Genomic DNA, 26,754 nt, shown 5'->3' on the forward strand with positions numbered 1-26,754 from the left:
CCGACAGGAATGTCTTCTTGGTAAAGGCTGCCTTAGAAATGGTCCAGAAAGCAGTGCAGTTTTGATTCAGAAAGACCAAAGGAAAGCGCCTGACTCACTCAACCCCAAAACGGTGGCGGACTGGCTTCTCCCTCAGCGAGACTTGCAAAATGGAATCGTTCTGTGGTCTGTTGTTCCAAGTTCCAAATTGAAAATAAAAGCCCTAGTTTTTGTAAAGTCTTTTTCCCTCCCCTGCCGCGCGTCCCCTCCCCTCACCCACCCCATATTTACATACTTGTCCATGGACTAACTCAGTTTTTGCAGGAGTTTTTCTTCCACTTGCCCGAACTGGACACTAACAGACATTTCGGCTATGAACTGCTCACAGCCTTCCTTGGTAACTTGCTTGCAGTACCTCAGGTCAATATGACAGATATTCCCACACCGTTTGAAGAAGGACAGGCACTGGTCAGTGACCTTATTGCAGTCTGCAGGGAAGAGGACACACGGTGAGGTGGAGGAAGCGTGCAGTTGAGGGCCCTCCCCAACCCCAGGCACTCAGCACCAGAGCAGCAACTGCCCTTGCTGGAAAGCTCTCTTCAAATGCAGAATGGTTTCATCTACCACTTACAGAAGTTTCATATATGCTTGAAAAGCATCCACACATTCCAAGTGAAACTGCTTAGACTCTTACCCCATGGCTGCCCCTTTTATGTATATATTCTCACATCAGTACATCCTGTCTATGTTGTTTTATAAAGATAGGATCACACAATACATGAAAATAGCTTGCTTTTCACTTCTACTCTACTGCTGAGAAACACCTCTCTGCAGGTTCTTGTGCGCGGTCTGCCTATTCCCAGGGGAGAAGTGCTGGGGGAGTGAGGACACCTGTAAGGTCATCCTGGGCTCCTCCCACTCCCCTGGGCACCAGCCCTTTAGACAGAGGCCCCGTGTGCTTGCCCGCCCTCCGTGGGACGTTTGCCTCAAACCTATGCAGGAGACCAATGTGCTAGAAGGGGCCGGAAAGATTCTGTCCAGGGAGCAAAACCAGAATTCAGAACCCTCCACCGCGCCCTCACCAGTAGATGTGCTCTCCAACCGAGTAATTCTCTCAATTTGGACTTTGCTTCTGTAGCACTGTTTTCTTTTAGAACTGAATCCTCAGTCAACCGGCTGCAACGCCAGCTCGCATCCAACTGAGGCTGAGTCCCCACCCTGAGCCCAATGATTCCTTCATCTCAGTGGTATATTAAGCTGGAGACCTTTCCTCATCATCACTAAAATTGGTTGTGTGGGGAATATTATGGATAGGCCCATGATGGGTTAAACAAAGTCTGTTTAAGAGTGAAAAATAGATGTCCGATGAAAGGACAATCTGGGTTAAGAATTACAAACCTCAAACAATGTGGCCTATACCTCACAACAAAATAAATTCTAGACAGATCAAAGCATTAAAATTTTTAAAATGATACGGAAAAGAAGTAAAAATATCTGCTTGCAGATGACATGACCTTAATGTGATAACTCTAAGGAGTCCACACCCACCCACACACACACACCCACCCACACATACACCCCACCCCACTCCCCCCCCACACCCCTAATTCAGCAAAACTGCAGGATATAAAATACACAAAAATTAGCATTTCTATACACTAACAATGAACAATCTGAAAGAAAATCACGAAAATTTCATTTACAATAGCATCAAAAAGAAAACATTTAGTAATAAATTTAACGAAGAAAGTGAGACTTGTACACTGAAAACTAAAAAACAACGCTGAAAGAAATTAAAAGATTTAAATGGAAAGACAGCCAATGTTCACAGATTAGAAAACTTAATATTATTAAAATGCCAGTATTACCCCAAAGCAGTCTACAGACTCAATGAAATTGCTATAAAATACCAAAAGCGGTTTTTTTGTAGAAAAAGAAAAATGCATCTTAAGAATCATGTAGAAATTTAAGGGACCCTGAACTGCCAAAGCAACCTTGAAAAAGAGAAAGTCAGAGGACTCGTACTTCCTGATTTCAATACTACAAAGCCACAGCATGTTACTGGCATAAGGACAAACATATACACCAATGGAACAGAATTGAGAGCCCCAAAAATAAACCCTTAAATGGTCAAATGATTTTTGATGAGAGGCCAAAACAATGCAGTGGGCGAAAAGACAGACTTTTCAACAAATGGTGCTGGGAAAACTGGATATCCACATGCAACAGGATGAAGCTAGACCACCCTCCCCCATCACACCATATACAAAAATTAAGATTATTCAAAGACTTAACATAAGAGCTAAAACTATGAAACTCTTAGAAGAAAACATGGGAAATCTTCATGACCTTGGATTTGTCAATGGTTTCTTAAACACGACACCAAAAGCACAGGCCACAAAAGGGAAAAGACTGAACTTCATCAAAATTAAAAACTTTTGTACAAAGGACACTATCAAGAGAGTGAAAAAACAACACAGAGAATGGGAGAAAATATCTGCAAGTCATGTATCTGTTAAGGAATGAATATCCAGAATATATAAAGAAATCCTACAATTCAACAACAACACAAACAACCTGATTAAAAAATGGGCAAAAGACGGGAATAGGCATTTGTTCAAAGAAGATACACAAATGGTAAATAAGCAAACAAAAAGATGCTTAGTATCACAAATCATTAAGGAAATGCAAGTCAAGACCCCACTGAGATCTTCATATGCATTAGCATGGTTTTCGCTTAAAAAAACAAAGCCCCAAACCCCAGAAAATGTTAGTAAGGATATGGAGAAGTTGGAACCCTTTGCACTGTTAGCAGGAATGTAAAACAGTGCAGCTGCTCTGCGAAACAATATAGTAGTTTCTCAAAAAAAAGTAAACACAGAATTACAATGTGATCCAGCCAATCCATTTCTGGTTATATACCCAAAGAACAATGAATTTATACACCCATGTTCACAGCAGCATTACTGACAATAGCCAGAAGACAGAAGCAACCCAAGCGTCTGTTAGCAGATGAATGGATAAATAAAATGTGGTATATATATAATAAGCCAGTCCCGAAGGAAACTACTGTATGGTTCCACTTATGTGAGGTACCTAGAAGAGTCAAATTCAGGGACAGACAGTAGAATGGTGGTTGCTGAGGGCAGGAGAGGAAAGGGAGTGAGGAGTTAGTATTTAGTGGGTACAGAGTTTCTGACAGGGTGAAGAAGAGGTTCTGAAGACAGGTGGCGGCGGCTGCACAACTACGTGTCTGTACTTAATGCTAGTGAACTGGACACTTAAGAATTGTTAAAATGGTAAATTTTATGTTATGTGTTATCTTATCACAATAAAAAAAATTTTGTTAATTTAGAAAGCTGGAGAAAAGGTAACAATTCACTAGACTTGAGAAAGCTTAACCCCAAACTGGCTGAAGGAAAAGCAGAGAAGCAGATTTCTTCTACAGAAGACCTCAAAGGTACAGGTACTGGAAGCAACAAGTACAACAAAAGTGGGGCTAAAGATGGGGTTAGAGACAGATGGACTGGTTGAAAATCTACTTAAGGAGCAGTAAGAGGCTGAAACTCCCTTCCCCAGCAAAAGAGGGGAGGTTTGTCTCTGATGGGCAAGAGAAAGTCTCTAGACCAGGCACCACCAGGCACTGTGGAAGGTAGGGGCACCCCCTGAAAAATGGGGGTTACAGGGAAATTTACCTGCTGACTGTAGAGACCTCCAGACTCCTTCCCTGCCAAGCCCTAGAACCCTGGCAGCCCGGCCTGAGCCCTTCGGTTGGGAGGTCAAGGAAGAGAGTGTCCTTTGGCAACCTTGACCAGCTTAAGAGGAAACACTGACAGAAAGACTGTCACGTCTGGGTTTCCCCAAAGAAAACAACCCATGCTGACCACCCAATGATACCCACAGCAGACCAGCTCCCACCGTGTCCCCAGAGCCTCCGATCACCTGAGCCGACAACCTCATGTTGACACTAAATCTGAGAAGGGCCCCTTAGGCAGGCCCACTGACTGCATCTGAAGGAATGTATGGTCTATGTGGAAAAGAAAAAACCATCAGTATCCTCAGGATGGACAATATCTGGATCCAAGAAACAAGAACGTGCCACTCTCCGAAAGTTCAGAGAACAAACTATAGCTGTAAAATTAAAAATATAGGCTAAACCATATGAAAACTGCCAATATTTGACTGTTTTCTGACCTACATAAAAAGCAGCTTCCTATGTTTGAACCTAAAAAAAAGCAGAAATGAAAAACTCACTACAGTTGACCCTTGAACAACACGGGTTTGAACTGTGTGGGTCCACTTATATGCTGATTTTTTTCAATAGTAAATATTACAGGCTACAAATTAGTGGTTGAATCTGAGTTTTTGGAGGAAGTGTGGATACCAAGGGCCAACTGTAAGTTATTTTTGGATTTTCTACTGCAAGGAGGGCTGCACCCCTAGCCCCTAACTAGTTCAAGGGTCAGCTGTATGTGAATTCTGTGATAAGTGGAGGAAAACCAGATACAGAGATGGGAAAAAGGAAAAAAAAACTAAAGGTATCAGAGAACTACTAAAGAAAGAAAACAGAAGGGAAGGAAATTAAATAATTCAAGGAAATTTTCCAGAACCAAATTGAGAGACTGAAAGCGCTCATGAATGCTCAATACAATCCCTGAAAATGGACTCAAACCAAGGCTCACCAACCAAAACTGCAAAAAACTTTGAGATAAACATCATGTCCTACACGGGACTTCCCTGGTGCTCCAGTGGCTAAGACTCGCGCTCCCAACGCAGGGGGCCCAGGTTCGATCCCTGGTCAGGGAACTAGAGCCCACATGCTGCAACAAAGATCCTGCATCCTGCAACTAAGACCCGGCACAGCCAAATTAATTAAATTTTTTTAAAAAATATTTTTTTAAATAAATAAATAAAAAGATCATGTTCTACAAACTTCCAATGAGAGAAAATATTCACTGAAGGATGGAGAATCAAATCGTTTTGGACATCAACTCTGGAAGGCAGAAAGCCAAAGGAGCAGTGCCTCCCACTTTCTGAAACAATATGGTTCCCAAACTAGGACTATATAACCAGCTAAGCTATCAATTAAACATGAAGATATAATACAGCCATTTTCAGACATATAAGGTCTGGAAGATGTCCTCTACCAAACGAACATATAAACCAAGAAAGAAGATACGGGACCAAGGAAAGAAGGGTCCCTGCACAAGACAGAAACCAAGGAAGTCCCAGGACAGGAGCTGTGCAGCAGGCAGAGACAGCCAAGTTCAAGTGGGGGCAGGAGGAAAAGAAGTCCAGGAGGGTGGTTTCTACACAGACTGGTTGAGGGCCTGACAAGTTCACGTGGGGAAAGAACAGTACTCAAGTCTGTTATAGAAACTAACCAAACAAAAATGAGGCAATTATTAACTCTAGGGAAAACAAACCAAAAACATGTGCAAGAAAGGAAACATACCCATAATACACACTGGCTCAACAGTGGACAATACTTACATGGCCATAATAAGGTAAGTAATAGTGACTTAACCACAAATTGGGAAGATGAAGGGAGAAAAGGGAGCAGGGTAAGAGAATGTAAGAATAGTAATCCTTGTTCTCCGCATAACAAGTTAACAAACACAGAGCATCTGAAAAGGAAAAACAAAAACAAACAAAAAACAACAAGAAATAGCAATGTAGGCTTGCTGTTTGGAAAAAATGGAGGTAAACAGAAACAAAGAGCTCAAGAGTTGAAGGTGGTTGCCTCAAGGTGAGAATCAGGGGCAGGGAAGGGGAAGCCAAAGGGCCACCTCAAGCAACCACGGCTTCACTCTGCCACTGGACCTGATCCTCCAACCACAATGAAGGATCTGGAAACATGTCAAGTGCCATCCATTTTGTGGAAGAGACTTATTTTATCATGAACTAGTTATACTGACAGGAGGGGAAAACATTTTAAAAAGAACTGAATCTAGAAGAGACGGTATGAGAGAGATTGGCCTTCATATACATCACAGCTCTTAACGCAAACACAGAGATCTGTATGTAGATCCTGAGACAAAAAGATGACCTCAAAGGATTGCGGTGGAAAACAAAATACAAAAAGATGATTTATACAAACACATCATGGACTGTGCTGCAGGGGAGGGGGATTTATACTGGGATCTCTGCTACACATGCATAGTAATTAAATTAGAATAAGTGAAAAGAGTTCATTACTACCGAGCGCTTTAGAACAAGATGCTCCCCAGGCCCTCCTCCACGGGGCGGCCCCAGCATCAATTCAAGACCACGAGCTGAGCCTGGAGCTGGGGTCTTGGTGAAAGCTCACCTCAGTGTGGCTCTCTGTTCTCTGCCTCCATGGAATGCAACACCCCCCTCCCCCACCACCTCGCCACAAATACTCCCCAAGGAGGAGGGTGGGCTCCCTAAGCACTAAGGTACAGCATCAGCTCCCACGCGGATGTGGTACTGGTAACAGGAAGGCGTTTCTCAGGCATGAATGTGGGATGGAGAGAGGGAAACAGCTAAACAGTATGTGAATCCTGACCAAGCCAGACATCAGATGGGGTTGTGTCAAAATGTAATTTAAATGAGGTGAGGGTATCATTTATTACTTGGTAATTTCTGGAAGAAAAAAGTTTCTTTTCTCCTTTTTTTTTTTGGTCTGGTCCAAATCTTACACGCCCAATCTGACCATCCTGAGCGATGAGACGAGAACTGGGTTAACTGGGCTGAGAACGGGCAGCGTTGCCTCTGTCCACCTCCCCGTTGGTTGTGTCCCAAGTCCTTAGGAACCAACTCCAGCCCCATCAGTAAGTGGGGGAGTGAGGACTCCACTGTGGGGTTTTCTTCTTGTCAACCACAGGCCCGTTGATAGCAGGGTCAGGAGGGGGACACATAAGCAACAACCACCATGGCAGAAATCAAGCTGCTTATTACTCCATTGGCCCAGCCTGGCCTCACTGCCGGCTACTCTCCCACACCCCCTGCTGCCAGGCGCCAGGTCGTCCACGGCACCCAAGGGAAGCTTTTCTAGCCCATATTTTGGGTCAAGATCCACTGCTATGTGCTCATGTGCTCTCACTGCTACTAGCACTATTTTTTGGAGCAATTATTTAAAATCTAACAACACTTACTTGTTTAATGTGTGTTTCCCCTCTAGACTAGGCCGTGGGTCTGTCTTGTTCACTGGTGTGTCGTAGCGTCTAACACTGTGACCCTATAGCAACAGGCCCACAAGTATTTCCTTTCGAATGAAGAATGCCCAGCCTGTCCCCCGGGGTCCTGGGCAGACCCCGATGGGTGCCCCGGACTGACCTGACAGGTTGATTTCGGTTAAGGAGTCTCGGGTGGTGGTGCCCACAGCGGTGAGCAGGTTGATGGACTGGTCAGTCACATGGTTACAGTAACTAAGGTGGAGCTTGGAGAGCAGGGGCATGTGGCGAATGATAAGCCGCAGGGAGGCGTCTGTGATGTCCAGGCCGGCCAGACGCAGCTCCACAATGTTCCGGAGCTTACTCCGATTGTCCATCTGACCTGAGGGGGCAGGACGGAGAGGCAACATGTCACCCTGACATGACACTTTACAAGGCCTACCAGCCAGGTGGAACACCTGGGTCTCATTTAGCGGTTGAGTGTCTCCCCCAAAAGATCAAAACTGGTTCAAACATTTAAAAATCGGAATATTCCACATCAAGTTTTACCCTTGTAGATTCTTTAAAAGTCAGAAGACCTAGAAACACAGAGCCTGCATTCCACCCAACAGTGCTCAGCCAATCGGAGTACAGACAGCACAGCATCTCTGGGTCACCACAGATTCCTCATTTAAGGTACTGGTGGGGAGCAGTGAGTCCTGCAACCCGACCTAGGAGGGCTTCATCCCGTGAGGCCCTGTCTGGCCACACTGACCCCGATGCTTGAGGCTCAAAGCCAACGAAGGACAAATTAACATAGAAGCAGTGAGATGCACAGAGTTCCCAAAGTGGCATCCTGGGAGCCTCCGCCCTCTCACGGGTCCCCTCTTGTACCCAAATCTGACTGAGAACAGCAGCTGGGACTCAGCTCTGCGTCGAGAAGGGCTGAAGCCAGAGAAGGCTTGAAGACATGAGTACCAGATGGGGTCTGTGGTGAAAACCAGATCCAACGGCACAGCTTGGTCATACTGCCTTCTTGTGACCCCGCCTTGGGTACACCCCTGTCCCGGACACTCACCTGGCCTGTTATCTGTAGGCGGGGACAGGAGATCCCGCATCTGGGCATCCTTTAGTCCTTCTACCCACTGGACATCCAGGGTCCGGAGCAGCGGACAACTGGAGCTACAGAGGGCTGAGACTGCGATCCACGAGCAGCCTGACAGCACCAAGTCTCGGAGCCCTGGCGGGTGACAGAGAGGGGGTGGCAGGTCAGGTGATAAACCCCAGCCCCTGCTACTGCACATTGAGGGTCCCTGGCCCAGTGCTCACCAGGCAAGCGGTTGATGAGCCAGCTCAGCTGTTTCTTGGAGATATTGGTCCAGCTGAGGTCCAGGGAGACAGGCTGTCGCCGGATGATGCCGCTCAGCATCAGGGGTGTGATGGACTTGCAGTGGTTCAGGTCGATGCGGGTCCATAACCGCTTATCACAGCACCTGGGGGCCAGGCCCAGCAGAGGGGGCAACGTCAGAGTTGGGAGCTCTCTTGGGGAGCCCCATGCATAGCTGTGGTCAGTCCCCCACCTACAACGCCCAGGGGGAGGCTCCTTAACTTCGTCCCCTGGACCCTTCTGTTTAGTTTCCGTCTTGTTGGCACCTGAGAGCCTCTGCTCTGATTGTCACAGCCCTTCCCCCCCACCCCCATGGAAAGTACCAGAAGCTGTAAAGTATTTACTGGGGGTTTAATTACACCCTCCACAGGCCATATCTCAAAACAACCCTGCATCATGCCTGTTCACAGATGAAGGTAAGTAACTCGGCCAAGGTCAGAGACCGTTCCAGCTGGGAACTATCAAAGCAGGGATTAAGATCAGGAACTGGCGCGGCACTCGCGACCTGGGCTAGCTCTTTAAGGACAAGGACTCTCCCTGGTCCTCAGTTCATCTTCCAAGAAGCTAAATCAGGAAAGCAAATAGAGTTCACCTCTTTTGACAAGACCACACTGACTGTAGCTGCTAGACCTCTTTGAGGAGGATACTTAAGCTGGACGGGGCTTAGAAAGAAGGAGCATCACGAATGACTCCATTGGGGACGCACGCGCCATCCCTGGCCTAGCTTAAGCCTTACCCTGACCCCCTGGTGCCCCCATCCAAACTCAGCCGGTGCCCCTCACCAGCGGTTCCAGGTCCTGCAGACCCGCATGCAGACACACAGGTCTTGGTGGCTGAGGTAGCTGAAGACGGCCATCCACACCTCCCTGTGCATAACGTGGGCCGCCCCATCATCCAGGGGCAGCGAGTCGGGCGGGGGGCTGATGGGGGGCGGCCGGATCACATGTCGCTCCATCTGGATGCACTTGGGCGGGGACACGGAGGGAGGGGGCCGGGAGATGACTCGGGGCGGGCTGCGCAGGCCGGGCCCCAGCTGGTGCCGCAGCTCCCGGGGGGTGCCGTTGGGCCCCTTGCTGAAGCGGTGAGGGCGCTCACAGAGGCCCAGGGGCCGCTTGGGCTCCTCATTCTCGCTCTCAGGCTCCGACTTGATGGGCTGGTGGTTCTCGTGGGCCAGGCTGCTCTCCGTCTTCTGGATCTCCTGGTTGAGCTCCTTGCTCAGCTCCTTGCTCAGCTCCTTGTTGGGGAGTCGCCGCTTCCGGCGCATCTTCACCTTCCTCTTCTCCTCGGGGCCCTCCACCCCCTCCGTGCTGGGGCCGGCGGTGGGGGAGCTGGAGCGGGAGTGGTCGCTCTCCCTCGTCTTGGGGGGCGCCTCGGGCAGGTCGTCCTCCGGCTCCTGCTTGAAGCGCCTGAGAGGCTTGTTGGCCAGAGCCATTCGGTCCTCAGCGTTCTTCCAGGACCGCCGCTGAGGGAGGAGGGGGAGCGTGGGGGGGTGAGCCCCTAGACCCGGGGCTGCGCCCACCCAGGCCTCCCACCCTCCACCCCAGGACCCATTGCCCCAGGAGCAGGCCTGGGGCGAGGGCGGAAGATGGTACCTTTTTCCTGAAAAGCTTATCTTCTTTGCCGGGTTTTAGCTGTCACAGAAAAGAAAGGATGCAGAGCTTGCTCCCAGCGTTCGTGGGACTTGGTCCCCTCTACACCCAGCCCCACCAACAGAGGCTGGAGGGTCACCTTCCCAACAAATCCCATCTTCTCTGCTCTGACAGACGGGTGGGCCCTGCCTGCTGGTTTTAAGGAAGAAGCTGGAACTGGCAGAGAGTGATAGAGCTGTCCCCACCCAACTGACCTCCCACCCCTGGACAGACCCAGAGATATGCAGTCGCCCATTCAGGTCGGACTTGGCTCAGGGAGCCTGTCCCAGAGGCAGGGTCTGCAGGATTCCCGGCCGAGCCTTAATGGCTAGAACGAGGAGAAGACAACCAGGCGCCACCTCGTGGCTGATGCTGGAAGGGCCGGTGGGCGAAGAGGGGCCGCCAGGATCCTCCGAGGTTCCCCAGATCCACAGGGCTTCCCCGCGGCAGCTTCAGCTTCCCAGGCCCCACGCCGGAACCACGAGCCAGAGCCTCGGGGCTGAGGCCTGGGAAGCTACGGTGAACAGGTGCCTTGGAGGTCTGCGGCAATGGGTTCGAGGACCAGTGGGGCGGGGCGGGGCGGGGGCGGCCCGGGACTCGCGAGTCCCCGGGGCCGGGGGAGGGCGGGGCGACGTGGGAGCACCTGCTGCTGGAAGTAAGTGAGACTGGATCTCCACCAGGGGCTGAGGCTGCTGCCTAGAGGGGGCCTCGGCGAGAGGTGAGAGGAGGAACCGGGGGACGTTTGAAGCGTCGAGGCCTAAAGGGGTGGGAAGAGGAGTGACTCGCTGGTTTTCCCCTCCTTTCTCTCGGGCCGGGCTCTCAGGACTTCCGTGACTTCGGCTCTCCCCGCTGCCCATCCCCGCCCCCGCCCGCGGGCCCCTGCACCCGGGACCAGCCAGGCCACCCCTCGCTGCCCGTCCCTCCAGGTCGTACTCGCTTGCGTCCACTCAGCTCCTGGGGCTTCTCGTATTTCCGCTTCCTCCTCAGGTGCACATCGTCTGACTTTCGGCGCAGAATGCCGTCAGGGGGCACCTTCTTGGGGTGCTCGTCTGGCCTGCGCCGGGGCGCCTCTTCACACTCACTCCTCCGCTTGGCAGGCTCCTGCCCCTCCTTGCTGTCCCGGTTCATCTTTTGCTCCTTGAGCAGGGAGCCGGGCAGGTTTGAGGCATACTTAAAGCCAGGGCCACGCTTTTGCTTGTAGGCCAAAAACAGAGAAGGAACACACGGACTGTATATCTTTGGACGTGCCCTTGCCCCCGAGTCCGCGGTACCCCTCAAGCCGACATCACCGTGGGCAGGGAGACAGGCTGGGTCTGGCAAGGCCAAGGTCTACCCCCTCCCGGGCTGACCCCTGGGACTTGGAGCCCGGCACTCACTTTCCCGGTCTTGCCGGCGTGGTTACACTTTGGACACTCCCAGCAGTTTGGAAGCTCATCGTTGACCACGCCCTCTGACTCCTTAATCTGGGAGGGACACACACCAGTCAGCAAGCAGGGAGGGGGTGGACAGGGCCAGCTCCTCCAAAAGCATCAACTCCCCCTCCCAAAAGCCATTTCCATACCACCTCTGGCCAAGAGAAAACAAGAGTGGTTAAGACGGGTGGCTCTGCATTCAGGTCAGGGTTCAAATCCTGATAGTGCCTCTTCCTAGCTCAGTGACCCTGGGCAAATCACTCCATCTCTGTGGGCCAGTGCCCTCAGCCATAAAATGGAGTGTGCCTATCTCACTGGAGTTATGTGAGAATTCAATGAGTTAACCTAGTGAAAGCAATTAGCTCAGGGCCTGGCACCCAGCAAGGACCCACAGCACCGAACTGGGTGCGTGGTTATCAGCAAGTGAGATGTGCTTTCCCTGGAGCTTCTGATCCGGGAGAGAGAGAAGTGACCAGGCGCCAGGGGAAAAGCATAGCACCCCTTTTCAGAGGGGGAGGTGTGTGTGCTGGGGAGAGGGGAGTGTCACGACAAACCCCACTACTAGCACCGAGGGAAAGGGGACGGACACCTCAGAGCTGAAGCACCCTTTGGGGCAGGCCCACTCTCATCTCTCTGAACACAGATAGAGCTGGGCTGATGGGAGGTGCCAAGTAGGCTGACATTCTCTCGAGGCAGAGGTATGAGGTATGTGTCAGCCCAGAGCATCTCTTCCTTTCAAAGGTGGAACCTGCTGCCCAAGACAGGCAGGCACAGCACGATGGTCCCCAGGAGGCAGTCTTGCCCTGGGCACACCAAGGGAACAGGTTCCTGGCACATGGGACAGGAATGCAACCACCTGTTGTTACAGGACCTGCCCTCGCCTGGCCCAGGCCTTTTTTCCCAGAAGCCCTCAGAGCAGCCCAACTACCCACTCTCTCCCTCTGGCCCAGGTGCAAGACTCTGGGAACTCTCTGTGGTTCTGAGGTCCCGGGAGGTGGAATGTGTGTGTCTTCACTCCCTCAAAGACATGGGTGCGAGGTCTGAGCGACTCCAGAACCTTCTAGCCCTCAGCCTATCATCGGACACAGAGAATCCCCCAGACTCAGAGTCCTCCAGGGAGGGAACCTAGTCTCACTCCCCTCCACCCCCCAAACCCCCGCCGCATCAGCACCACCAGAGGCCCAGGGTGAGGCGCCAAGCGGCACAGCCAGATGCCCCCGAGGCTGCTCACCTTAAGGCATCCAGGGTGGATGATTTCGTTGCAGATGGAGCATTCCATGAGCATGAGGTTAAACTTGCCTTCTTCCTCTTCCACTGTGTCCTCTTTTCCTGCCTCGCCACACACTAGACACACGGCGGTGTGGGGCAGCACTGGCTGAAGAGCGGGGAGAACACACAGGGGTCAGCACAGCCAGGACCCCATGGGAAACACATCAAAGGCAATGAGGTACTCGCCTCGGGCCTTCCAGGAGCTGGGGGAGAACCAGCCCAGGCACTGCCCATCATTCATTCATTCATTCAAACTCTTATCTGGCTACTACCTCCACGTGCCAGGTACCACTCCAAGTGCTGGCTATAGCACTGAACCAGACAGATAAAAGTCTCTGCCATCCTGAGCTTACATTTTAGTGGAGGGAGGTGAGCAAAATGAAGAAGAGTCTGTTAGATGGTGACAAGGGAAATGGAGAAAAATAAAGCAAGGAGGGCCAGGTCAGCAGTGAGGTGGGAGAAAGGAGGGCTAATCTGAAACGCAGAGGTCAGGGACAGCCTCACATATGAGAAAAGACCTGCAGGAGGAGGTGGGGCATGAACCGAGCCCAGATCTGTAGGGGCTGAGGCCGCATCTCTCCAGCGGCTATCAAAGCACAGTCTAAGAACTCCGGGTCCTCAAGACTTTACAGGGAGGTCAAACTATCTTCAGAATACCACTAAGACATCATCTGCCTTTTTCACTGTGTTGATGCTTGCTGGCACCTGTCAGGGCAGAGGCTCCAATGTGCCCAGGCAGTCGCTGGGCCGTTCCCGGCCACAAGCTCCTTAAAAAGCTCACCAGTTTCATTTAAGGATATCTTTGATAAAGCAGTAAGAATTATTAATTTTATTAAAACTCTGACCTCCGAGTACACATTCTTTTAATATTCTGCGTGACAAAATAGGAAGTATGCATCAACTACTTCAGCTGAATACCAAAGGATGACGGTTATCTAAAGGAAAAGCTCTGTGATCAAGCCGTGAACTGAACTGATCACTTTCTCCATAGAACACCATTTTACTTGAAAGAATGACTGATTATTTAAAAAAAAAAAAAAAAAAAGGGTATTGGCACATCTTCTCAAAGATGAAATAAGTAAGTCTGTCACTTTCAGAAATATCACTTAAAACATTTGTTGCAGATGATGAAATTTGAATTTTCAAACAAAAATCAGAATTTTGGAAAACTTACATCAGCCACCGTGAGCTAGACAGTTTCCCGATACTTAAAGACTTTTCTGAGGACACTGGTGCTGGTGTTAACAAATGTGTGTGTTTTTTTTTTAAACACTGTATAACACTATGTACCCCTATTTGGAAAATCTGTAAAACTCAGTGAGCCAGTGTTTTCCAAATGACCAATATCTGATGTTATAACATTAGGCATAAGCAAATGAGGGGCAAGAACGACAAATGAATTTTAATGTAACAGTAGGCAAAGTTCACTGATACAGATTCAGATTCCACATTGCAACTAACCTTTAAGCACTTGCCACCTGTTGAGCTCTAGTGGTGGATAAGAAGTATATCCACGATTATCTGAAAAGGCTATTAAAAGACTCCTCCCACGGGCTTCCCTGGTGGTGCAGTGGTTGAGAGTCCGCCTGCCGATGCAGGGGACACGGGTTCATGCCCCGGCCCGGGAGGGTCCCACATGCCGCGGAGTGGCTGGGCCCATGAGCCATGGCCGCTGAGCCTGCGTGTCTGGAGCCTGTGCCCCGCAACGGGAGAGGCCACAGCAGTGAGAGGCCCACGTACCGCAAAAAACAATAAAACAAACAAACATCAAAAAAGACTCCTCCCTTTTTCAACCACATATTTATGAGGCCAGGTTTTCCTCATATAGTGCCTCCAAAACAACATCACAGAATGAATATAGAAGCATATATGAAAATCTAGGTCTTTTCTACTGAACCTGGCATAAAAAAGATTTACAAAAACATATAAAGATGCTATTTTTCCTACTAATCATTTTTGTTTCGGAAGATGTTATTTCTCCTAAAAATGTTATTTATGTTAACATGCAGTGGGTTTCTTATAATTTTTAAATGAATTCAAAATATTTAAAATTTTTTATTACAGTAATATTAATAAATAAATAACCCACATAAATGAAAGCTCTTTGGGGTTTTCATAACTTTTAAGAGAGCAAAGGGGTCCCAAGACCACAAAGTTTGAGAGCTGATGTATTAGACTATAAACCCCTGCGGACAAGCTCTCACTCTCTCCTCCTTATAAACGTCCACCTCCCAGTACTTGGGATCCAGAGGAAACACACAACCAATTTTTATTAAACTGACTTAGAATAGCTTCAAATAAGCTGGGATATACACTCCACCAATAACTGGAAAAGTCTGTAAAATGGATAGAACACTGAAGGCAAAAGAGTCATCATTCGTTCAGACTCTGAAGTAGGCGAGGAGAGACAGAACCAGTCTCTGCAAAGTTACTGCAGGAGGGGAAACCCCAGCCAGGGCTACAGGGAGAGGGTGCTGGGCAGTGGGAAGGGATAAAGTCTGTGGAGGAAGCCTCCGCCATGGGAAGAGAGAGACTCACTCATCAGGAAAAAGGGCCTGGAAGAGTAGTAGAGGTGGGCCTGCCTGGGTCAGAGGTGGGTAAAACATGGCAGGAAGTGCCCCAACAAAGTGCGAAGCCTGGAAGAAGAGCAAGGACCTCAAGTGAGGGTTGGGCTAAGGTTGCATTTGCCATCAGTCCCAGGTTGGAGAGGAAGACACACACAAAAGTGAGGTTTCCTTCAACCGACAATCCCTGTGTCAGGCACTGGGCCAGACACCAGGACTGCAAAGAACAGGTGACAGCAGAGACAGCTTCCTGTAACTGGACCTGGGTCACTGGAGGGAAGGTGAGGGTGAAAGAGAAAGTATGGCTAAAGAGGAAGAGACGGGGACTTCCCTGATGGCACACTGGTTAAGAATCCGCCTGCCAATGCAGGGGACATGGGTTCAAGTCCTGGTCCAGAAAGATCCCACATGCGGTGGAGCAACTAAGCTCAGTTGCCACAACTACTGAGCCTGTGCTCTAGAGCCCGTGCTCCGCAACAAGAGAAGCCACCGCAATGAGAAGCCCACCCACCATAACAGAGTAGACCCTGCTTGCCACAACTAGAGAAAGCCCACGCACAGCAATGAAGACCCAACACAGCCAAAAATATTAATTAAAAAAAAAAAATTAAGAGGAAGAGAGGGTCCTGGGGCACTGCTAACATGCCAAGTTTTAGGTGACACTGTTCTCAAAACCCAGAGTCCCTATGGACAACTTCTCTTAAACCATGACAGAATGCAATAAGTCATGGACCCTCACTCCAGAAAAATGCACATACACACAGGCACACATATAAAAATCTGTATTTAATTTCAAGGAGGCGCTCAAACTCCCTGAAATCCATTCAAATGACCTGGTACAGGTGACAAAAACACAAGCAACGAAACTGCAAATGTCTACACAGCAAAGGAAACAATCAAGAGAGTGAAAAGGCAACGTATAATGAAAGAAAATATTTACAAACCATGTTATCTGATAAGGGGTTAATATCCAGAATATATGAAGAATTCTATAACTCAACAACAAAATACAAACAATCCACTTTTAAAATAGGCAAAGGACTTCAACAGACCTTTGTACAAAGAAGGCCTACAAATGACTAACAATCACATGAAAAGATGCTCAACATCACTAATCATCAGAGAAATGTAAATCAAAACCACAGTGAGGTATCACCTCACACTCATTAGGATGGCCACTATCAAAAAAGAAAAAAATAGGGGCATCCCTGGTGGCGCAGTGGTTGAGAATCTGTCTGCTAATTCAGGGGACACGGGTTCGAGCCCTGGTCTGGGAGGATCCCACATGCCACGGAGCAACTAGGCCCATGAGCCACAACTACTGAGCCTGCACGTCTGGAGCCTGTGCTCTGCAACAAGAGAGGCCCGCGCACCGTGATGAAGAGTGGCCCCCGCTTGCCACAACTAGAGAAAGCCCTCGCACAAAAACGAAGACCCAACACAGCAAAAATTAATTAATTAATTAAAACTCCTACCCCCAATGTCATCTTTAAAAAACAAAAAAAAGAAAAGAAGAAAAAAATAACAAGTGTTGGCAAGGATGTGGAAAAGCTGAAACCCTTGTGCACTATTGGTGGGAATATGAAATAGAGCAACCACTGTGGGAAACAGTATGGAGATTACTCAATTAAAAACAAAACAACCATATGATCCAACAATCCTACTTCTGATTGAGATATATACATATATATATATATATATATATATATATATATATATATATATAGCAATATGCTTTTGGATATAGCAATATATCCAAAACAATGCAAAGCAGGATCTCAAAGAGATACTGGCACACCCGTGTTCATTGCAGCATTATTCACAATAGCCAAGAGGTGGAAGCAACTTAAATGTCCATGAGCAGATAAACAGATAAAGAAAATGCAGCACATCCATACAAGGGAACATTATTCAGCCTTTAAGAAGAAGGAAATCCTGACACGTGCTACAATGTGGATGAACCCTGAAAACATTTAAGCTAAGTGAAATAAGCTCACAGAGGGAGACATCCTGCCTGAATCCACTTACATGAGGTGTCCAAAGTAGTCACAATTAGAAAGTAGAAAGGTGGTTGCCCAGGGCTGGGGGAGGAGTTGCTGTTCAATGGATATAGAGTTTCCATTTGGCAAGATGAAAAAGTTCTAGAGATCAGTTTGCACAACAACGAGCATATAGGTAATATCACTGGACTGTCACTTAAAAATGGTCAAGATGGTAAAGTGTATAAGTTTTGGACCACAATTTTAAAAAGAGAGACAGACATAAAGAAAACACAAAAACACAAGCAGTATGTGTTGGAGGGAGAAGGGGAACGTGCCCCAAGCTTGGAGGGGCATCAGCAGCCAGGGAGGAAGCCTCGCCTGATGCCAGGCTGGGCCTGTGAGGGTCTTGCCCAGGGCCAAGGATCCTGTCCCTCCTGCTGAGCCTGCTTTCCTGTGGGAGCACAGAGATCACTGCTCCCTCAGGGAGGACCCCGGGGCCCGGAGCAGTGCCCCAAGGAAGGCAGAATGCCTGAGAGTGTGCAGGGGGGATACACGAGCAGAGCCAGGACCTTGCAGAGCCTGAGACCACTGCCCTATCCTGGGGCAAGGCCAGAGTCCAGGCGAGATGGCCAGGAGGGGCAGGCCAGGCTTTCCAGCGGCCCAGCTCCTCCTGGACACCATAAATCAGTCCTCCTTCTCTGGGACGGCCCCCTCAGGAGGGGCACTGACCTTCCACCCAGACCTCTGACTTCGAAGGCAGGACAGGAAGGAAGGGAGGGCCCAGAACCATCATGAACTGGACCATAAATGTTGGCAACAGGGTCACAGACAGGACAGGCTGCCCTGACATCTTTAATGGCAGAGACTTCAAAGTACTCAGTCATCTAGGGAAGGAAGGAGTTATAAGACCAGCAGACTATGAAGGAAAGGGAGCCTGAGCACACGGCAGGACCCCAGAGTCCTGCAGTGTGGAATCTGAAAACAGCATTAGTCTCCCCTTTCTTCCCAGGAGGAAGCACCCCTCCGGGGTTTCTGCTGCGGCCATGTTCTCTTCAAGCGGAAGGACTGGACAGACCAACGAGCAGAGGAACAGACTGGCCTGAGGCACAGGTGGGGCCTGCATTCAGGAGCCCCACGGCCTGCAGCAAGGAAGGGCTGCCACCTACACTCCCGGGGTGGGGGGGGAAGCACTGCAGCCACTGGGAGGGGCGCCCCTGGGGGCACTCACCGCGATGCACTGCCGCATGATGCAGCTCTGCTTCATCCGCCCGGGGCCCCCGAACTTCTTCATGTCCTTGCAGAAATGGCACTCTCCACACTCCGTCCGCAGGCAGGCCTCGCACTTGCGGCATCTCGTCCGGCGCCGGCGAGCTCCCGCCGTGGTCCGGTTGGCGGCCAACTTCACCGCAGAGGCGGGGCCCAGCTTCCCCTTGGGCCGACCTACGGCCCGGTTCTGTGGGAGCACACACAGGACTGGTGAGATGGGGGCCCGCAGGGCCGGCCAGGCCCCGAGTCCGGGGGGTTATGGGTTGAAGTGTGTTCACCCAAAAGATATGTTGAAGTCCTAACCCCACAACCTCAGAACGTGACCTTACTTGGAAGTTGGGTCTTTACAGACGAAACTTTTAAAATATGGTCACGAGGGTGGCCCTAATCCAATAGGACTGGTGTCCTTGTGAAAGGGGTAAATTTGGACACAAGCACAGAGAAGCCTTATGTGAAGACACAAAGAGAAGACGGCCATGTGCCTGGAGGGATGCCGCCATCTACAAGCCAAGAAACGTCAAGGAAGCCAGCAAAAGCCAGAAGCTGGAAGAGGCAAGGAAGGGTCCTTGCCTAGAGCCGTCACAGAAAGCACCGCCCTGCAACACCTTGACTTCTGACTTCTAGGCTCCAGAACTGTGAGAGAATACGTTTGTTTAAGCCACCCAGTTTTTCTGGGTTTTTTTTTTTAATTTTTATTGGAGTATAGTTGCCTTACAATGTTGTGTTAGTTTCTGCTGTACAGCAAAGTAAATCAGCTTTATGTACAAATATATTCCCTCTTTTTTAGATTTCCTTCCCATTTAGGTCACCCTGAGTAGAGTTCCCTGTGCTATACGGTAGGTTCTCATTGATTGCCTATTTTATACATAGTATCAATAGTGTATATATGTCAATCCCAATCTCCCAAGTCATCCCACCAACACCCCTTCCTCCCTTGGCATCCGTACATTAAGCCACCCCGTTTGTGGTGCTCCACTATGGCAGCCCCGGGAAGCTGACAGGGACACCCTGCTTTGGAGAGCAGTACGCCTGGCTCTAGAGCCTTCTGCGCCCCCCCCCCCCCCGCCCCACATCAGGCCAGGCTCCTCGGGCTACCTGTGCTTCCGCAGGGAGGCCACACAATCCGCCTCTATTCTCTCTGCGAGGGACACCCCCCCCACCCCGAGCCCCACTCGACTAATGCCTGCTCAGGCTGCAGGACCCAGTTCAAACACTGCCTTCTCCGGGCAGCCCTTCCTGACCGCCCTGCACTGGGCCCCTGTCACAGCATAACTGTCTGTTCTCTCATGGGTCTTCCGTTTGAGACAGGGACTCAGAAAGGCAGTTATGGAGGGTGTCTTGTCACCACTGTCCCTCGACAAGATGGCTGGCACCTAGCATGTGCTCAATAAACCAGACCCCAAGAGAATGAGACAGTAAACCCTAAGGAACTGATTTCTGAGAACTTCTCCCTGTGACTCAGGGAAACACAGACAGGCAGATGAACAGAAAGTGGTACTAAATGCTGAACAGGGCACAAGCCAGCCACATGTCCTGCTCTGAGGTCCCTACAACCTGGCCACCAGCCCCAGAGCCTCTTGCAAACCAGGATCAGAGACCAGCCGCTGGGACACTGTCCACCCAGGATCAGAAGTAGGAAGGACCAGGAGGGTCGGGAAAGTGTCTCACCTGAAGCACCTTTCTGAGTTTGCTGAAAAATGGTTCATCCCTCCGTCAGAGAGACACACCCTCACCCCAAAACTATCTGATCTAATTGGCATCGAATCCTTAAAGCCCATCTCAGCCAATTAAACAAGCTTCAGTCCATCTCAGGCTTTTCATTTTAATTGCTTGTCATATGTGGATCCCTAAACAAAATCCCATCGCTCACTAGCTCCTGGGCCCAGAAGTGTGGTTATGATGTACCACAGTGCAGAGGATCTTCCTTCCAGGGACCCCCTCTCCCAAAATGCATACAGCTCCCCACCCCCAAACTACTGGGGCTGCTTAGAAACTTACAACCACATCAGCAAGGGAAACAGCCCATGGTTCTCCGAGAATCAAGCCTTGACCCCCATCATTTTATCCTGCAGAGCCGTGGTCCCTGTGCAGACCCGAAGGTCCCACACACACCTTTTGGTACTGACACCTTAAGTGGATCCCTTCCCTCAGATTTTTTTCCCAAAAGCCTGCAGCATTCAAGGAAACTGCAAAGCCTCTGGTGGTGAGGCACCCACGTCAGGAAGTGCTGCGGCTCTGGATCTTTATCGCTCTGAACTCCAAAGAGGAAAGGAGACCCAGCTCCACTGGCTCACGTGTCCTCACCTCCCTGTGCCCTGACCCTGCTGCTCCCACAAGCCACCCCACCCGGTGGGGTGAGGGGCTGCCCCAATGCAAGTTACTCCTCCTGCAAGCAGTGGAGGGCCTCCCCACGCACCACAGCCCAGGGAGGTCTGGGGCCCCTAGTCATGGACATGGGCAGTTCTGCAGCCGTGGCACCACCTGTCAATTCAGGTCAGGTCTTGCTGCCAGATGAGTAATGAGAGAAAAAAAAAAATCAGTTTTCAGAGACTTTAGATTTGAGAACAGCACGTAAGGGACTGTGGACCTGAAAACTAAGCAGCAAGGAGTGCTGAGTGGAAGCAGGGATGACAGGGACGGTGACAGCAGTGCAGGTGGGTACTTGCAAGTGCCTGTCATCCTGCTCTTCGTTTTACGTATGATATTACCTAATTTCCCAATAATAACCCTACGAGAGATGCCATTTTTCAGATGAGGAAACTGGAGCTAGAGGTTAAGAGACCGGCTCCAGGTCACGGAGCCAGCAGAGGATGTGCGTCTAAACACTAAAACCACATCTAAACACTATAAACCACAGCGACGCACAGGCCAAGTAGGACAAGAGACCCCAGAGTCCATGGGAACTGACCACACGCCCTGGAAGGGGCCCATAGCTAGTGCCTTGATGCCCTTAGTAGGACAGGTGCCAATAGGAGGTGCAGAGAAGCACATCAATTTCCAGAGAAATGGAGACCAGGAAGGTTTCTCCCTCTCTTCACAGCCTGGAAGACTCTCTGGTAAAGAGCACACATCCTGTTAGCAACCCACTCCTCAAATCCCCGAAACATGGGCCAAGGGGTGGGCGATTCAAAGCCTTGAGTCAGGTACAGAGAAGGCAGCCCATGGTTCAGGCTCCAAGGACAAAACCAGAGGTGAAGGGCTCACACTCTGACCCTGGAGCAGGAGAGTCTAAGGACTAGTTTCTCTGGTGAAGGACCGAGAAAAAGAAAAAATTTCAGGAGTCCAAACATGGCTCTTGCCTCCCACTCAGGAGCGTCAGGTATACATAGCAGCTGAGCACCTCTGGCCTCTCTGGCCACTCAAAAGTAAGAGAGTTGGGTCGATCCGGCCACAGTCACAAAGCTTGTACTTGACTGTGAAGCAAGCCCACCTTCCTGTGCTTTCCAAAGTTCATTCTCATCTGAAGAGGCACTTTTCCAAACGATGAAAAAAACCAAATCCGCCCGGATCTCGATGGCAGCTGAGACATCCTGGAAAATGACAACGCCTTGAAGGAAGAGGTATAAGGGTGGCTGTTTCCAAAGACCTTGTTTCAGGCCCTCTCTGCCAGGCTGCCAAACAAGCTAGAAAAGCTGATGCTGCCTGCAGCTTCGCGGGCCAGCTTGCTGGTCAGGAGTCAACTGAGCAACACTTGTAATGCAGGATACTTCTAAAGACCACTGAGAAAATCAACAGGTAAGAAAGACATCGAAGGGTCTCTATTAGGGAAGGTGAAACAAGCCTCGTTTTGGCTTCTGTCCTAACCTCTTTTCGGTTACATCTAAAGGTTCACAAACCAATACTCAATTCTGCTCTATCCTACCTGTGCATCTATTCATTCAAGTAACCCAGAATGCCCCTTTGTTAATTTCAGCCTGAAATGTTCTTCTCAGCAAAAGGGAATGATGGCATCCACTGACTTCACATACAAACCAGCCTCCCAAACCCCAAAGCCGTTTGTTGATTTTATCAGCCCAGAACTCATATCCTCAGCTCCATCTGGTTAGGAAAATTGAGTCCACACACCCATACACACAAATCTTAGTATTCCAACACTTCTTCTCCATCAACATCTCTCAAGTATCATCCTTAAAAGGAGTACTATTGATAAATATTTTTTAAAATAAAATTTTAAAAGGAATACTATTGGGCTTCCCTGGTGGCGCAGTAGCTGAGAATCCGCCTGCCAATGCAGGGGACACAGGTTCGAGCCCTGATCCGGGAAGATCCCACATGACGCGGAGCAACTAAGCCTGTGCACCACCTACTACTAAGCCTGCGCTCTAGAGCCTGCGAGCCACAACTACTGAGCCCGAGTGCCACAACTACTGAAGCCTGTGCGCCTAGAGCCCATGCTCCACAACAAGAGAAGCCACCCAATGAGAAGCCCGTGCACCGCAACAAAGAGTAGCCCCTGCTTGCTGCAACTAGAGATAGAGAAAAGCCCGTGAGCGGAAACCAAGACCCAACGCAGCCAAAAATAAAAACTAAAAAAAACAAAAAGGAATACTATTGAGGTAGTTCATTTCATTCCACAAATATTAACTAAGTGCCTCTTATCAGATCCTATTCTCCAGAATATTCATGGGCAGAACCTTCAATCCCTCATTTCTAAAATACTGGAATTAACATTACTTGGATTAACCTGAATTAGTGAAAAGATATCCCATGTTCATGGACTGAAAGATAATATTGTTAAAGGAAACAACAGAGAAGTTTCCAACTAAAGTGGAAACAAAGTGGTCCGCAAATTCAATGCAACCCCAAAGAAAGTCACAGCTGGCTCATCTGCAGAAATTGAAAGGCTGATCCTAAAATTCATGTGGAGGGAATTCCCTAGTGGTCCAGTGGTTAGGACTCCATGCTTCTATTGCAGGGGGCCTGGGTTCAATCCCTGGTCAGGGAACTAAGATCCCGCAAGCCGTGTGGCATGGCCAAAAATAAAATAAAATTTAAAAATTAAGATGAAATTCATGTGGAAACGCAAGGGACCTGAAATAGCCAAAACAATCTTGCAAATGAAGAACAAAGTTGGAGGACTTACACTTCCTGATTTCAAAACTTACTATGAAACTACAGTAAACAAAACAGTGTGGTAGTGGCATAAGGATGGATATACAGATCAATGAACTAGAATTGAGAGTTCAGAAATAAAGCCTCACAATATTTATGACCAACTGATTTTCGACAGGGTTGTCAAGACAATTCAGTGGGGAAAGAACAGACTGTTCAACAAATGGTGTGGGGATAAATGGATATCCACATACAAAAGGATGAAGTTGGACCCTTACATCACACAATATAAAAAATTAACCCCAAAATGGACAGAAGACCTAAATGTAAGGGCTAAAACATAAACTCTAAGAAGAAAGCATAAGGGTAACTCTTCATGACCTTGGATGAGGCAATGATTTTTTGGATATGACACCAAAAGCACAAGTGACAAAAGAAGATAAACTGGACTTCAAAATTTTAAACTTTTATAAAGCAGAAACTAACACAACATTGTAAAGCAATTATACCCCAATAAAAATGTTTTTAAAAAAGACACAATTATAAGTATAAAAAAATTTTTTTAACTTTTGTGCTTAAAAGAGCACTATCAAGTAAGAAGAATGGGAGAAATTATATGCAAATTATACACCTGGTAAGTGTTGTATCCTTAAGGTATAAAACAACTCAACAATAGAAAGACAAATATCCCAATTTTAAAATGAGCAAAGGACTTCCCTGGTGGCGCAGTGGTTAAGAATCCACCTGTCAATGCAGGGGACATGAGTTCGAGCCCTGGTCCGGGAAGATCCCACATGCCGCGGAGCAACTAAGCTCGTGCGCCACAACTACTGAGCCCATGTGCTACAACGACTGAAGCCCGTGCACCTAGATCCCGTGCTCTGCAACAAGAGAAGCCCGCACACCACAACGAAGAGTAGCCCTCACTCGCTGCAACTAGAGAAACCCTGCGCGCAGCAAGAAAGACCCAATGCAGCCCAAAATAAATAAATAAAATAAAATGAGCAAAGGATTTAAGCAGATAATTCTCCCCCCCCGAAAAAAAGATATACAAATGGGCAATAAGCACATGAAAAAATGTTCGACATCACTAGCCAATAGAGCATGTGATCTATGCTACAGACTCATTCATTCACCCCCTCACTCACACTTTCACCCACCTACCCACCCAACTGTTTTCTGGCTGTGAATTATGTACAGACTCAATGCTAGGTGCTGGGACTACAAAGATGAGTAAGATGTATTTGTTCCATACTCTCAAAGGCACTACAGTCTGGGGGAAGAAAGACATGTTACCACATAAACACACTGCAACACAGTGATGATAATATCAAAAGCTAACATGTGCTGAAGCAACACTCTTTTCAATATTTATATCGATAACCTATGAGGTAGGAACTATTATCATCTAGAAATAAGGAAATAAGGAAATAAGGAAACTGAGGCACAGTGCAGTTAAGTAGTCTCCCCAATAAATGAGAAGCCGAAATACCCAGGTGATGGCTCTAAAGCCTGGGCTCTGGCAATGCTGACCCAGAAGGAATGCCTCATTTCACTGGGAAGGGAGGCTGGGAAAAGTGTCAGACACAGGGGGTGGTGACTAAAACGAGTCTTAGAGGGAGGATAGGACACTGCAGGCCAGGAGTAGGGGTGGGGTTAGGGAGTGAATATTCTAAGCAGAAGGAAGAGTAAGATAGAGATGTGAAACCAGATAACACATTCAAGGAATAGCTTGATATGACTGCTGGAAAACTGCCCTGAAGTGGCAGGAGCCTAAACCTGCAGGCCCCGTACGCCACATTACAGAAGTAGTGGCCCCTGTAAGAGCAGTTAAAGGACTTACATGCAGGAGCAACATGATCGTATTTTGGCAACACTGGGGGGAGTGAATTTTTTTGGTGGTGGGCAAGATGAAAGACAGGGAGATGAGCTGAGGATGCTACAGTAGTCCGGGATGAGAGTTATGAAGGCTTGAGTAGAAGCCATAGAAGGAATGAGGAGGAGGGGATGATTCAGGGACGTTTTAGAAGCAGAGCCGGTGTAGAAGACCCAGGAGGCTGACTGCACAGGGAGCACGCAAGCAGGAAGAGTCCTGGAAGACTCTGAGGTTTCGAGCTTGAGCGACAGAAGAACAAGGGGCTCAGGAGAGAGAACTAGAAACCACCATGCACACGTGGAATCTGAGGGACCCACGGGACGTCCAAGGAAGGTGGCCAGCAGCAGCCAGGAGGGACCGGCGCTGAGATACACAGCTGGGGATCAGCCTCGCATAGTGCTGAACTACTTAATACTTAAGTCCACGAGGTTGTTCAGGGAGAACGGGCAGAGTGAAAAGAGGGTCCTGGGCAGTACCTTCAAGACTGAAAACATCCAAGGGCCGGGTGAAAAAGAGCAACCTGCTAAGGAATGGCCAGAAAGGCAGGAAAAGCAGCAGGAGCCTGTGGCATCACTGGAGCCAGGGAAGAGTTTCAAGAAGGCAGCGGGCTAGAGTTTCAACTGTCAAGAGGAGTCAGTGAGAAGAACAGTAAACGTGGCTGTCTGTTTTTACAATTCAGACAGTTCTTTGTTCCTCACCAAACTGCTGCTAACAGGAGCACACCGACGCTTAGCCCCATGAAGGGTAGCCAGAGCCCCAAACAGCGTGGAATTCCTTGTCGTGCTAACGTTGCCTTCAACTGTACAACAAATTTGTTTCAACATCATGTCTGTTCCCAAATCTTCAAGTATAATGGATATCCCAGGAAAAGCTGGATTTTAGCTGTGCTGCAGGGCCCTTAACACACACCTGCAGACTCTAGGGAGGGCTTACGGTTTGTTTACATCCTGAGAGTAAGGAGCAAGAGAATGAAAACACAGGAGCTACCAGAAACCCAGGGGATAGGCAGACCTCTGGAGAATCTGAGGAAAGCTAAGGACCTTTTCCCTAGAAAAATGCCCCTACACACAAAGTCACAAAACTTTCGTATGTAATTTTGGGAAGCTTCAGGGACCCATATGAAAACTTCACTCTTTAAGCAATTATAATGAGTAACACAGTGGTTATAGCCATATAAATTTCTGAGATCTTCTTCAGCATAATTTCCTAATTTTCTTTTTGATT

General features: G+C 48.9%; 1 protein-coding gene across 1 annotated transcript in view; it reads right to left on the reverse strand.

Moving 5' to 3' along the window:
• Positions 1 to 285: 285 nt before the first annotated feature.
• KDM2B (lysine demethylase 2B) overlaps positions 286 to 26,754 on the reverse strand; it is a 120,844-nt gene continuing 94,375 nt past the window's right edge. The window contains exons 13-22 of the mRNA XM_065889260.1: positions 18,565 to 18,789; positions 12,753 to 12,896; positions 11,486 to 11,572; positions 11,043 to 11,303; positions 10,074 to 10,112; positions 9,264 to 9,943; positions 8,424 to 8,587; positions 8,173 to 8,334; positions 7,279 to 7,497; positions 286 to 467 (exon numbers count right to left, since the gene is read on the reverse strand). Of these exons, the coding sequence (XP_065745332.1) occupies positions 286 to 467; positions 7,279 to 7,497; positions 8,173 to 8,334; positions 8,424 to 8,587; positions 9,264 to 9,943; positions 10,074 to 10,112; positions 11,043 to 11,303; positions 11,486 to 11,572; positions 12,753 to 12,896; positions 18,565 to 18,789 (2,163 nt within the window). The remainder of the gene's footprint in view (positions 468 to 7,278; positions 7,498 to 8,172; positions 8,335 to 8,423; positions 8,588 to 9,263; positions 9,944 to 10,073; positions 10,113 to 11,042; positions 11,304 to 11,485; positions 11,573 to 12,752; positions 12,897 to 18,564; positions 18,790 to 26,754) is intronic.

This window comes from Phocoena phocoena, chromosome 13, assembly GCF_963924675.1.
Source record: "Phocoena phocoena chromosome 13, mPhoPho1.1, whole genome shotgun sequence".
Lineage (NCBI taxonomy): Eukaryota > Metazoa > Chordata > Mammalia > Artiodactyla > Phocoenidae > Phocoena > Phocoena phocoena.